The sequence below is a fragment of the Falco rusticolus genome, chromosome 1, assembly GCF_015220075.1.
Source record: "Falco rusticolus isolate bFalRus1 chromosome 1, bFalRus1.pri, whole genome shotgun sequence".
NCBI classification, from domain to species: domain Eukaryota; kingdom Metazoa; phylum Chordata; class Aves; order Falconiformes; family Falconidae; genus Falco; species Falco rusticolus.
This window is the reverse complement of record NC_051187.1, coordinates 55,956,889-55,971,597: the sequence shown is the minus strand read 5'-3', so window position 1 is coordinate 55,971,597 and position 14,709 is coordinate 55,956,889. Positions and strand designations below refer to the sequence as shown.

At 40.0% G+C, this 14,709-nt stretch overlaps 1 protein-coding gene across 3 annotated transcripts in view; it reads right to left on the bottom strand.

The window, feature by feature from the left end:
* Window positions 1–5,411: 5,411 nt before the first annotated feature.
* The window catches only part of LOC119144497 (microsomal triglyceride transfer protein), a 28,014-nt gene continuing 18,716 nt past the window's right edge, over window positions 5,412–14,709 (bottom strand). For all 3 annotated transcript variants that reach the window (XM_037379996.1, XM_037379984.1, XM_037379992.1), the window contains 6 exons: window positions 14,042–14,139; window positions 13,819–13,940; window positions 12,816–13,043; window positions 7,805–7,929; window positions 7,295–7,465; window positions 5,412–6,669 (listed from right to left, as the gene is read on the bottom strand). In XM_037379996.1, the coding sequence (XP_037235893.1) occupies window positions 6,501–6,669; window positions 7,295–7,465; window positions 7,805–7,929; window positions 12,816–13,043; window positions 13,819–13,940; window positions 14,042–14,139 (913 nt within the window). In that variant the 3' untranslated portion in view covers window positions 5,412–6,500. The remainder of the gene's footprint in view (window positions 6,670–7,294; window positions 7,466–7,804; window positions 7,930–12,815; window positions 13,044–13,818; window positions 13,941–14,041; window positions 14,140–14,709) is intronic.

Genomic DNA, 14,709 nt, shown 5'->3' with positions numbered 1-14,709 from the left:
ATTTTTCAGTAAAAGACACACTGCAAGTAAGCCTGCAGTTCCCTGCTTCGTCCTGTGTTTGCAAATTATCTTCACTGTTGCGCAGAACAAGTGATAACAGAGGCATTGCTTGGTTCAATGTGTAAACACTAATAGAAGATTTCACCGGAGAGCAGATCCAAAACCCTGCAGTCAGAGCCTCTCCAAGTTTGTGCCTTGTTGTAAGTCTCTTTCTGACCGGACCTCACTGTTTATTCTGCCCTCTTAGGACAAAGGGAAGTTGGGGCCATTGCTTCATTTGACTTGCTTTGATTATTTTTCTTCCTAGCTACAACTTAAATGAAAGAACTTCCCAGTTTCAGTGTGCTAACTTTGACTGGTATATGGGTTTGGGTATCCAAAGAACTGCATCTCTGTTTTAATGTTTAGAGAGAGCATTGATGGAGTGAATAACTTTTTTCTGCTCATTCTGTGTTATTTTGTGAAATACTGCGATACAATCAAAAATAGTGTTACTTTGTTAGTGGATAGCAGTATTGCTTGAATTATTGCTAGGAAAAGCCTTTTGCTGCTTTCCTGGGTTCCTTCTACCCTAATGGAGATTGAGTAGCTTTCTGATGTTAAGTGAAGTCCAAATGTTTAAAAAGGCACGAGTCAAACACCAAAAAATCACGTAATGGACTTGAAAATGGAAAGATTATGTTTGCATTTTAAAAGAATGCTTTCACTTCTCAGTTTTCAGTATGTAAGTGGCATATTATAATGATCTTCTTTTTAATCACATGCCCTAGATGCTTAAAGGAAAAGAGATGCCCACCTCATTATTTATCTGCAAGTAATACAACATGAAGATGGCCGTATTTTTCCAAGACATGGCTACACAGTCTTCCTACCTTATTGGAAGCACAAGTTTCCTGGTAAAACAGTGGTTTGGTGTTTGTGACATTCTCTCTCTCTTTCTGGATTCTTTGAAATTGGTACCTTAGCACTGCGTTTAGCATAGATGTTGTCAGTGACTTCACTGCCTGTGTATAGTTAGTGATTCCGATACAGAGATACAAATGGATTAATTGGCAGACCCCAAACACAAGTGGAAGGAGAATAGATGTTGAAAGGAAGAATTAGGAAAAGGGGGGAATGAACTGGGGGACAACACAGCCAGACAGCCTTAGCTTCATGAGAACAAGCTGGGTGGCCACAGGAGATCAAAGGATGACCACAACAGAACCAAATTAATAGTGGGTGTGTGGAGCAGAGAAAAAGGCCTTAGATCACTTTGTTCAAACTAGAGAAGCTGGAAATTGCAAAAGGACCTGGGGTTGTCAACAGGAAAATTTGGGAACTGGTCCTTTACTTTTCTCCAAGAACAGCTCCTGGAGCCTTATTTCAGTGGACCTCTGCAATGAGCTCTTCACAGCACTGCTGGTTTCTCACAGTAGGTGGACATTTTAAGCTGAAACCTCTACAAAAGAGAGGTGAAAAGTAAATGCAGTGACAGACATGGCCTCTCACCTTCCCCTAAGGGGTCCAGTCTTGCAGCCAGTGTTTGTCCAACAGCGATGCGCCTTACACTACAAGAATCCACTGAAATTAAAGTGAGAGGGTTTCTTAGGATACCTTAAATTAAACTGAAAATTCAGGTGGAATTATCTGGGATTTTCAAGGATTGGTGGAAAAAAATCTTACGAGTTTCTAAATAGTCTTTAAAACATCACTGGTAGGAATGAGACCAAAAGTTAGAAATGCAGCACTTTTTTTCAGGAGTGGGAACAAAGCAAAATGAGAAGCAGATAATTTCCTGATGTCAGATGTGAGCAAGCTATCCAGGATAAAACAAACCACTTTTTTTAAAAAAAGAAAAGGCAACTATTTAGGATTGCTGTCATCTTGGATTGTTGCTATTGAGAACATGTAATCTGCTTGCCAAACCCAAACTGTATCCCTAGTCTAGCCAGCTGTTTTGTTTTTGAGGAACCTATCATCCAGTTACCAAATGTGAACCTAATACTGCAGAATAGTGGCTGCCAGCCCAGCTCAGCCACTGCCCTGCTTTCCATTGACCTCTGCTGGACAAGGCACACAGTTCAAGTTGAAAATGTGATTAAAAACCTTGCAGAACCAGGACTTCTTTTTATTTTGCTATTTTTAACAAATCCTCCTGTGTTGTAAGATACAAGTGCAGCATGCATTACATGGGCTTGTAGCTCCTAAAACATGTCCGTATTTAAAGACTGCAGTTCCTTCTGTGAGGTGTAGCCAGACAAATTCTCTAGAAGATGCTCTCATTAAGTCAGAGTTGACTTTATAAGTAACATGTATTCATTGGAAATCTGGGCTAAGTATTTTACAAGTTGTTGCATGTGTGTTAACTCCTGCACCTTTCACTGAGTATAAATTAATTTTATTAAAAGTAAAATAATTAAAATTATAATCTTGTTCCCACTAACAAGGGGAAAGGAAGATGCTGTCAGTGTGATTGCAGGCTATTCTGAGATCATGCTTAATTATACCCACGCAGCACTGGTTGGTATCCATTATTGGTAGGAAATGATGCATTTTACCAGCATTTTATGGCCAAATGTTACAAAATAAAGATGTTTGGTCCCCATATCTGCTAATCTGTATTGCACTGATGGCTTACTTCATAACCTTGTGAGGAGATCTGCATTCCAGACCATTGATCTTTATATTTCCTTGTGCTTTCTGCGCCAGGATATGTTTAGAAGTGAGAAACTGAATCCTGAAATTTGAATATTTTTTAAGCATATATGAAAAATACTCTTTAAAAACTAGCACTCTTTGAAAGTTTTAAGGGGAAAACTTCAGAATCTCTTTTGCAGGTTGGTTGTTTTTTGGAGTTAGCTGGATTATCATTGCATTGTTCTTTCTGTGGCTTCTGGTTAGAAAGGACCGAGCATTTGTTTGCTTCTCTACATTTCACACATGAATTACTGCTTAATTGCAACCATTGCTGATTATTTAAAAGTACATATAATAGCCATCATTAAAGATGTATGTTGCACATTTGTGATTAACCTCCCCTGATTTGATAAATGCTCATAGTGTTTGCTTTGGTTGTAACCCTGAGTGTGTTTTCACTTCAAATGCAGGCTTAAGCAATATATTAATTTCACCTTATTTTTAGAAGATTGTCAGTTTTGTTGTTTCTGTAGCTATGGAGCCCACATAAGGAAGCCATGGCCTTCCATTACCCAGCTGTTGGACTAAACCCCTTCTGGAATCCCCATTATGTCCAGCTGTTAGGGTCAGATGGCTTCAGAAGCAAGTGTATTGCTGTGATACCAGGGGGTATCCAAAGGACATGTATCACTTCTGAAGGAGCAACGTTGGCCTCAGAGGTTCTGTTTGATTTAGTTTCAAGGGATGTTGGCAAAGATGTGGAAGCCCCAGAGTTGCCCTTATTACAGGCTGGTTGTCCCATTCTGAAAGACTGGTTTTCAAAAGTGCAGGTGAGCACACAATTTTCCTCAACAAGCTTACTTGATGAGTAAATAAAAAAAGCAAAAGACACAGATCAGTATCTCTGGGAGACTTGATGTATTTATGTTAAACAGACCTCTGCATTTCACTTGAAAGAGAAGCACACCTGGTGGTGTTGGGCAGATACTCAGCAATAGCCAGTTTATCTTTTGTAATCGGAAAATATGTTATGCTTTTTTAAAAGTGAGCACCGATAGTACATTGTTTTTCTGTGCCAAAGGGCTCTGTTTTATAGGCACACATTCAGAAAGCTCTTAGAATTGATAGATTTGAGAGGGGGTGAGCATTGCAGTGGGATTGCTGATATCAGAGAGAGACCATACCGATAGAAATTGCATTATCTAGAACCTTTTTATTCTGATTTTGGGTTGTGAAGTCATGGGCGAGCCTGGCAGAGTGTTAATGCAAATTAGGATATGGACTGAGGTCATCATCTGATGATATCTCAGTTCCCTACAAGTGAAATAGTGATGATAGCTATTTCTTTGTGCCACTCTTTGTCCACCTTTTATGTTTAGGGTGTCATATCACTGCAGGAGGAGACTGCCTCTTCCTAGGCGTGTGAATACTTAGCTCTTATTTTTGTCTTATATGATACAAATACCAAGTATTAATAACAAATACAAAAGCTTGTCTTCAGTTTCAGTTCCTAAAACAGTAGTGGAGGTATCAAACAGTGTCTAGAAAATAGAGGGTGCAGGCTTTGAGCGTGGATGTTGAGGAGAAGAGACAGCTTTGTGGGAGCCTTGATGAAAGAAGAATGGCTGTGTTTGGGGAGTGGGAGAGGAGGCTTGGAAGGGAGGAAGGAGAAACTGCCCCTTTTTGAGGGAGGAGGAATGCCTGGGGATGGGGTGTTGTGTAAAATCTTCAGCAGAAGAGTGAAAGAGAGCATTTAAGGCTGAGAATCAGGAGCAGGTTTGCTAGCAAGGCTAGCCATGTTATCTTAGAGGCTGGTGTCACTGCCAGCAGTGTTGGTATCACTGGCCTCTCATTTCTGGTGAGTGTTGCCACTGAAGAGGGGCACCTAGGTCTTACCTTTCCTTTGGGCAGAGGATTTAGGCAGGCACCTCCAGCATGTGGTGCATCCTGCTTGGGCTCTACACCAGATGGAGATACCTCTGCCTCCTGACTAGAAGGAGAACCTAGGACAAGTGAGTGTTTGTAGAGGAATGAAGCTGGGTTAATTAGCATTGATAATATACATCTGTGGGTTGGTTTCAGGGGCGGTGGGTTGGCTGATGTAGATAAGGTGCAGCTTTGGCTGATTCTGTTCAGTGATTGAGAGCCAATGAAGAGAGAGCAGCCGAGGAAGAAGCAGAGAAAACACATGTCCTGGATGAGGTGAAGGCAGCTGAGGGACTGTATGAAGAGTATGCTGGTATGAAGTGGTAAAAAGACCTTGTCACAGCCTGATAGTTTGGAGAGTGCTGTGACAGGTGTTCAAGTTACGTTATTGGTTCCTGTGTGGTGGTGAATTACATGGTTTCTCTTGCTCCTATCAATACCATTCCTTGCCCAATGAAAGGCTTTCCCAACCCAGAAGGGAACAGACAAAAACCAAGAGTGAAAAGAAAACCAATGTTTTTCACACTGTATTTTTACCTGTTTTATTTATTGTTTGACTACAAGTGTGTCAGCATTTTCAGGAAAGACAACCACCAGTCTGTTTCATCCCATTGATTGTTTGATTTTTGCAATTTCTGCACTATTGGTTTTTCACAACAGAAAAGAATGTGTATTTTTTTTTTATGGCAGTCGAGTTTTTCCCACCTGGTTTTTGGTTTTTTGAAGAACAGTTGTTCCTGGCTTTTTATTTTACATTTTTGTGACCAGAACTCACGCACTTTGTCGCATAAAATTAAATCAGATGGATCATGTCAAGATATGAGCTAAGCTGAACTATATTCTTTCTTAATCTGCAATGCTGTTGTAAATGTAAAATGTTGGGTTTGGTTTTTTTTTTACACAGCTCCTATGAAGACACTGCTTGAACGAGCAAAAAGGTGTAAGTATTTTAATCAGAGGACTTGTATGAATAATGAATACTTTTTTACATTGAAATATGAGCCTAACTTACTTAGAAGAAAATATTCTGGCTCTGTGCAGGCTTTGCTAGACTGTGCATTCAAAATGGATTTCTTTCAGGACCTTTTCCTTCGTAATAGTTCAGAATTGCCTTAGTGGGTGCTCATTTTTTGAAATACACCTGCCTTGATTACACACAGGGACACAAATTTTTAGGAGCCAAACTTGAAGAGCAACCAGTGTTGGCTTAACTCTGCTGATGGTGATAACTACAGAAATTATACCACTGATTTCTGAATTTCAGAATTAAGGGAACTGTAAGTACTTCTGGAAATGTTACCACACATTTTTAATCAATTATATTTAACTATAGCAGTTAATAAAAAACCCAAAAAGATAAATAATAATAACCAAGCTCTTACTGCTTAAAAAAGGGAAAAATCTTTTAAAATCTTGTAAAATAAAACCTGCTTTTTTTGTAAACAGGCAATACTGAGTAAGCAGGAATTCATGGTCCTATTTAGATGTTAATTGTACTTGAATATTTGAGTAAGGATTAGTCATAGGCCTAAAATACCTAAGTACTTTAAAATATGTTCATAAATAATCATTCTTTGTACATCATAATTGTTCTTACTGCATGTCAAAAACATGGACTTCAATACTCCCCAACAAAGAAAAATGAGGGACTATTTTTGCTTTTGGCACAAAAAAGTGAAAATAAAGAACTAGCACCACCCTGAAGGGAGTGCATGGAATACTACCAAATTGGTCTTTACTTGCCTTGGCTTGTTTTTATACAAAAGTCTTAAATATAGGTTAATATGTAAACACTGTGCAAGCACTGAGAGTTTGATCCTGGCTTGTTGAAATCAATGGCAAATTTCCCATTAACTGCAGTTTGCAAGATCAAGCTCCAAGTTGGTACGGTATGTACAAGCCTAAGTCATTGAGGGAGCCATGGATTCAGGGCAGCAGAAGCTCAGGTGCTCATTTCAAAACCAGTTGCTGGAGGAATCAGACTTTGTGTCGAAAACCTTCCTGCACATGTTGGAATTTTCTTGATGGAGAGGGTATTCATTACCTGCCAACAGTTCTGCTTTCCCTCTCCTTGCAGTGTACCGTCTGCCAGATGGTAGACTTTCATACTTAGTCACATAACGCCTGTAAAGACACAACATGGTGGTCTGGCATTAGCAAATTTGTGCAAAATCTGTACCCTGTGGGTGAGGCTAGAGAGAGATAAACACTTTACATCCAGATAAGATTACACTTCCACAACCTGTAGGTACAATCAGAAGATGTTCTAGTATCTGCAGAATAACAGATACTGTTTTCTTAGGATTTTCTGAAGATCCTCAACTTCATCCATTCTTCTCAGGCTTACCATCTTCTGGATCAGAAAAGCCTGAATGGAAATCTGGCACAGGCTCTGCAAATGTTACTACCCTTATGTCTTAGCAAATAGGGATTAGGAGGAGTAGTAAACCCCGCTTCTCACATGGCAATGCAATTACTAGTCTTTGGCTACTGAAAAGCATCTTTTTTTACCTTATTGCACAGTTGTTTAGCCTTCAGGAAAGTTGGTGACTTAATAAAATATGGCATTTTATTAGGCTGAAAACTGGCTGGCAATTAGGCAAAAATTAGGCAAGAAAAAAAAAAAAAGGCAATTAGGCTGAAAGTTGGCCTCTGTTGTTAATCTCTTGTGGCTGTGAACACCAAAAAGCTCCAGATTCAGCAGCTGGCTGGAAGGATGCCTCAGAAATTGTGTGCTCTTAGTTCTTACCTGAATGGAGACTCGACTCTGTCCATCTGCATACAGACTAAAAATGGGTACTGTGAAAACTGCACCGTGGAGATGAAGTCTAATGCTGTTTCTACTTCCAAAGTGGTTTCCATACCAGTTTTTACAAAGAAGGAATCCACTTCAGTGTTACCAGCTATAAACATGGTTACCCTGCAGATAAATTCAGGCATTACAATTAATTAAAAACTCATAAAGAAAGAGGAAATTAAACTGCAAACAGTTCTACCACCCATACATAAAAACTGCCCACAAAGGAGCCTGTTCTTCAAGTAAAGGTATATAAATTCAGGTGAGACCAGTGTGAACTGGTAATAACCAGATGGAATGGAAAAAAGGAGCACAAATGTTCTCCCTTGCACATAACCGTTACAATTTTAACTTATCTGCAAGGTCTTTTATATTTAAATTCTTCTCAATGATGCTATCGGGGCTCTGGAGCCTGAGCTTTCTATAGACCACAGCTACAGCATGTGCTGGGGAGTATCTCACCGGTTCTTGACGTTGGTTTTGGATTCCCTGTACCACAGGCTGAACTCCATCCCTCCTGAGATGTCGATAGCCAGGCCACCCAGGAACTCCGCGCTGGCCCTTGGCCCGGACTGCAGCTGAATCTCCTAGAGGCATTAGAAAGCACAGGTATCCCCCCATTACTGACTGCAGACCTCAGTGGTTTCCTCACTCCCTTCTGCGCTGTGATCATGCTGCTTGTCATTTGCAGGAACAAAAAGGAATAGAGGGCTTTTCTGAAGGGATGGAAAAAACACCCCTGAGGTATCTTGCTCCTTAGAAAATGGGATGAAGCTAAGGCAAGGTGCTTTCCCCTCTCCCCTGTGTGCCAGCTGGCATTAATTTCTGCAAGGAGTATCACTGCAAGGAATATCATGGTCTCTGTCTCCCAAGATCTGCCATGCAAGCTTCATAGAGGCTCTGCTGGCAGTCCAGCTAAATCGGATTAAATTCCGTGCTGGAGCCCCAGCAATGGTGCAGTGCATTGTGGCTTCTTCTGCACACCCAAAGGCAGCCCTGTAGTGCCAGTAGGATGCAAAGTGCTGCAAGCAGTTTTGCAGTGGGTAATGGCTCTGACCTCACCATATGGCAGTAATTATGTCTTCAGTGTCTGGGTGGCGAAACTCACAAACTAATGTGCCTTAATTGCCCCTGTGAATTTGCATTTATTGCCTTTTCCATCAGCTGTCAAGTGTGTTCATGGCTTCTTGAAACCTCTATGGCTGGACTGGAAACAGATCACGTGGAGTCTGTTTCGGAAGTGATAATATAGCTCAGGCTCATGACATTACTTTTAAGTTTTGACACACAGCCAAGATTGTAAGGTTCACTCAGCTTGGCGATCTTTATGTAGTTGTCCTGCTTCCCTAAGAACTAACGGATTAATTCACTGTTTTAAAAGAACTGTTAATTTGGGAAAAGTTTATTTTGATATTGTTCCTTGTGTACAGAACCTCCTCTCTCCCAGCTGGTATTGCCCCTCCTCCCGGGTTTCTGTGCCTGTGATATTCTCAGCACCTGTAATGCTGCAGGCATTTGTAGGATGTGTGAATATGCAACTTCCTTCCCCTTTTTGATGACCAGGCACCTTAAAAGTCCCTATTCTCTTCTTAGCAATTCAGTAGCCCAGTGGTTCCAACTAATACTGTCTCAAGATTTAAGAAAGAAACAAGCAGAGACTCTCTGGCTTGCTAATCCCTATAGCAAGAAGCAATATTAGGGGAGGTTTTTATTCAGAGCATTCAAGTTTTCCTGCCATAATCAAGAACTTGGATTATTAGGTTGGCGTAATAATATACATATACATAATGTATATTATTGGCCCATTTCAGTCAGTAGATATAGTAAGTAATGGCGTAATAATAATATACATAAAACCATACATATTCACCTTATAGAGCAAATAAGAAAAACTCTGGAACAATCTTCTTGGCAGAACCAACTTGGCAGTCAGTTGCTGCTGAAGTGGGCTTGAGATTTCATGTAAGAATGCAGTGGACTCGCTGTGACTTATAAACGCACATGCCCCCAGCAAGTGTGGTCATATTGTGCTCTGATTTCTTATTTTCGCCAAGGTAAAAATAATGAGTTGGAATTGTTGAAATCAAATTAGAATTTGATTTCTTTCTGAAATCAAAGGGAGTTTTTCTACTGACTGCAATGGGCCAAGGAATACTTCCCCTGTCAGTCTGTTTAGGTGTGGAGACAAAGCTTGTTTTACTTGATTTTACTTCACTTTTAATTGGGACTGAATTGGGTGTGTTAATGAGCAAGGAGGTAACAGTATACAATCTGGCAGAGACACGTACACAAAACCAGAGGAGCAGATATTCTTAGATGCATTGTCAGATTGCACTTAATAATATTAGAGTAGGCTTGGTTTGCAATGGCTGCACAGTTTAAGGCTTTAAAGGCTACCTAGAATTAAGTCAGGTTTGTCACTGAAACCAGCAAAGCAGCTAGGGAGCACTTGTCTTCTGTTTTACTAGCTCATCTATTTCCTTATTTAGAGCTCAGTCCTGTCCTTCGCCTCCTGCAAATCCAATCCAAGCTGATGGGAGGTGTAAATCGCAGAGACCCAGCCTCCTCAGGAGCAGTATTTTCCTTTCCCTTCCTATCTTGAGCTTTGTGTGCCATTTGCAGTGGAAAATGTGATCCCGAACGATCAGAATAGGTAGTTTGCTACTGTTTAAAATGCTGAAACATGCTATGTTTCAATAAAATATAGTTTCTTTTGGTACTGTGCTGGCAGTGTTACTGTAATGCAATGCAGAGATGGCTGAAGCGGGCACTTCTTCTGGAACTGGCTATCTTCCACTGGGGTCTGGCTTTCAAATAGTTTCTCTGACCTATTATTACAGTATTTAATTTCTCTGTGCTTCTGGCAGGTGTGCTGCCTAGGAGAAATACAAACACTACTGAACTTTAATGCAGGTGACTTAGGAGTCTCAAAAACTGTTTTATGAGAGCTGTTTATTTTATAGAGGGAATTTATAACTTCTGGACTGTTATTCTTAGCCCTCAAACACACTGTCAGAACTTGCAATGGCTGTAAAGTACACTGATTTCAGTTTGTGGAGTTATGTGAGAAAAGATGTTACAAATGGTGCGGGGCAGGAGTGTAAGCTTCAGAAGAAATATTACCAACTTGGGAATCACCTCTCCAAAACGTGCCTATTGCAATTACTTCAGCCGAAAAATTAATGAAAGGAAGCTATTTTCCAGGGAGGGAGTTATTTAGGAGATTTGACAGAACTTTTGAGAACAACTCAGTTTTGGTCTTTCTGTGCAAAAAGATCCTTATAAAAAGCAATAGGGGAGCAAAACTTTTCTAATATTTTAAAATCACTTTTCTCAAAATCAGGCTGCACCAATGCAAAAATTGCAACTCAGATACATACGTTCTTTTCTAACAATTCAGTTGCCCTATTTTTAAGTTCCAGTCTTGGCTTCCAAGCTATCCTTTTGATGTTTGATCTCAACTGCGCTATCTGTATCTCACATTTGTTTTTTGCCTGTTCTGAAATCACACTGCAGCCAGCTGTGGCACACTGAGTTTCAGTATCATAGAATGAGAACTGTTTCGCATGCCTGTTCTTCTTCTTTGAAAGAAGATAAATCCATGTTTGGCTTGGTGGTCAACAGCATGAAAAAAAGGGGCTTATGTTCTGGGCAAGGACTGTTCATGCTGGCCAGGGAAAGTGGAGGTAGTACTCAGCTACCAAGAAGCTAGATTAATTCTTGCTCTCTTGCACTGTTTTTCCTCAGTTCCAGTATTACACCATTCATACTTCCATTCTGACAGTGTTTACTGGTACAGTTGTAATCACAGTTCAGGCACTTGACAGTTGAAAGCATTTCCCATGAACCTTGACTGGGTTGTGAGGCCAAAACTGTGTTGGTGGTACTGTTGACCTGGAACGTAGCTGTAAATCCATTCTTAGAAAGATGTACTGTGTTTAAAATGCATCTCAGCCTGAACCTGTGTTCAACAGTGCATTAAACAATTTTTGGCTTTGTGAAGTGTCTAGGTAAGAACAAGTGCCTTTTTGGTTGTGAACACACGCTTTTGGTTGTGTCCACTGTTTGAGTCCCAAAGAGCTTAGGCAGCAACTGTGATAGTGGCAACACAAGAGAGAAAGCAGGGTGGGGGTCCCATCTCATCACAGTGCTGCCTGGGCTTCCAGAGAGTCAGTGTCTGAAAATGTTACAGCCTGATGTTGTTAAAAATGGCATGCAGTCTGAGCCCTGGTGTGCCCCAGGATTTTGTAAGGTTCTCCCTCCAAAGATGAGGAGTAGAGAATCCAGTGGCTGGCAGAGCTCTTGGGGTGCCTAGCCAGCTGATTCAGGCAGGGTATGTATGGAGCTTGGTGCATGCACAGCAGTTGGAAATACTTAGTTCTGTAAAGACCATGCTTGTATACTCCGGACTGGACATGATCGTCTTTCTCACCTCTGCAGTCTGTTTGTTAAATAGGTCATGGTAAAGTTTTTGCCCATAATCTGCGTGTGAACTGTAAATCATTGTTGGAATGAGCTTTAGTTAGCCAATTTGTGCACTCCATGGGAAGCCCTGTAGCCTTACAATACCATTACAAAGGGGCTGAGCTGAGTTCAGGATGGGGAAAGCTGTCATGCAGGGGATGTTTGTAATTTTGATCAGGGTGGATTTTCTCATCATCTGCTTTTGGCATCTTTTTTTGCTAAGAATTAAAGCAGAAAAGTAGAAAGTAAAATCTGAGCCTGCAGATGTTTTGTGAGCTGAGTGCTGCTAGTGCTGCTGTTAAATCCACAGGTTAAGGAGATCTTTGCACAGGAAGCACAAAAATATCAATCCAAATGTGGGTCTTGCACTTTCAGAGAGATGTCTTGGTTTTTAGTCCTCCAATAATACATTATGTAGCCAGTTGTATTTATATATGAGTCTACATTTAAGCATAAAATTAACTGACCATTTGGGGTGACAGTTGCATAAAACCTGTGTAATCCTCATTTTAATCCCTTGTTTTGCCTAGTAACAAGCATTTGAAATTTGGACCTCTTAGCATTGTTCTTTGAAGGTTAGCTATCTAGGAAAGTTTGAGTACCAGTGATGCATTCATGCAGCACCTGACAGTTCTTGCCAAATTGGACGTATGGTCTCTAGAAAGCCTGTGAAGAGGAAGACTTAGGTGGTCCAATGGGAGAATACTATATCACAAGAAATTGTGTGAGGGGAGGCCATAGCTGATTGCAATATGAGTTTTCTAGAGGAAACTCAGTTGGATTTGCTTTTATTCAGTGTCACTTTGTTTTCTAAAATGATACAAGTTTTCAACTTTTTTCTAAATTTCTTTTCATGTAATTTTATTCTGTTTTTTAATACCTGTGACTTTTCTATTGCTCCCATAGTAAGAGAAACCTATGTAACTTTGATCAGGTTTATCAGCGTTGAAAAGAAAGAAAATCTGTGCTTAGGAGACAGAAAAAGAAGCAAACAGTGTGCCATTAGTACCTGTGAGTAATCTGTCAGGAGGATAAGTCCTTTCACCACGTTAATGGGATCTCCAGTTGCTGAGAGCATTTTAGACATTAAATCACCGTACCCTTGGAAAAATGTAACTGGCCTGAGTTGGACATCAAACAGAATGGCTGACATGCCAGCAAAGGAGTCCAGGTTTTCCTCGCCTTCATCGGGAGTTGCAGCTATTATGGACTCCAGACCTTGAGCTTCAATCACCACCTAAGAAGCGACAGTGATACAAAATCAACAAAAAAACTGCCCGTCCCAGGCTGTTAAGAATCCTACACATTTTCTTAATGTCTAAGAACGTAACTCTTATTTATGTAGTTGTGGATGAAAAAGTATGAGGTTAAGACTTAAGGGAACTAGGTAGAGCAGCTAGAAAAATGGGAAATAAAATAATCTCATGGCATGTTTTTTCCCTTTAGATGTAGGCAGAATTTGCCCACATACAGATCACAGTCCCAAGCCTGCTTTTCTTTCAAACATTCTTTCCTTTATTCATATGACTATTTTCCACAAAGTTGGGAGGAAACCCCAAAGATGTTCCACTGCACAATTTTTGTGCTGCAGAAATTTAGGTTTATAACATTTAATGTGCTTGCCAACATTACAGAGAGTCCAAAACAGAGGCATCTTATTTAAATCTCTTTGATTTGTGCATTTGATGTTCACCCTGTATTTCCATTCAGTGTTATATCCGAAACACAGGACTTGATTTTACAAACTCATCAAACTTTTACTGATTACATCAGATAAACAGCATAGGCTTTAACCAGAGACAGAACCTGATATATGATACAGAACAAAACATCTGTCTTTTGGTTAGGGCAAAGGTGTGCCTCATTGGCTCTTGTGAGTTTCTTTTTCCCATTACTGGTTGTTCTCTCCCCAGTGCAGCAAACCTTATGGTCTTAAGTAAATGAATTGATTGAGAAGCTGTAATAAGAGGACCATTTACTGGCTTAGTTTTTATGCACAGTGTGGCAGTTACCTGGCTGGCATGAAGTTCAGCATTTCTGTCGAAAATACGGATATTCATGTTACTTCTCCTTAAAATACCAGAGCCTGAATAGAGAATGTCAAGGCTGTATGTGGATGATACATCGGGACCACCTTAAGTAAAAAAGAAAGAAGGTACCTGTGACTAAACTAGTGGATTAATCCAATGTTTGGGAATACAAACAGGGTTAAAAGGCAGTTTCATGGTTACATACGTGTAATATAGCCAGAGTAGGCAGAAGAAGAGCCCATCTTGGAGAAGCGATCATAGTTATGAGCACGCATGTCCTTCAGAACTTGCCGAACAGTTTTGCTGTGATATTTATAAACAAACAAACAAACCACAGAGACACAAAAATGTTACAGTACCAAAGGTATTACTGTTTGTAGAAATATCAAATTTGAGAAAGGGTGAATTTGCCAGTAGCAAAGGAGGTCTTCAAAACCCTTACATTTTCCCACTAAAATTCAGACTTAACCTTTCTCAAATTCAGCTACTCCCTACAGCCATAGGTAGAAAGGCAAGCAAAGGTCTTGCTTCAAAATTAATGGTGTTGAGAAGAAGAGGTATTTTGATTATTTTAATTCTAGTGCTGTGATGTTTAAAATTGTTCTTATTTGCTGGTTCTTAAAATATAAAAGTGAGTGCCCCAATGAGATAATTAAAACTAACAGATAACATTTCTTACAGTAATGCAAATTTGATGACTAATTCTTATTTGTACCTCTGAAAATGTGAATATCTATTAAATGAATGTCATCAAAATGCAGAGATTTATTCTGAAATACCAGTATCTGAAAGTGACACAAAAATCAGGCATCCTTTTATTTAAATTTTACAGTAGTAATTATTGAGAACCTCTGTGTTCTTTGGGTTTCTGCG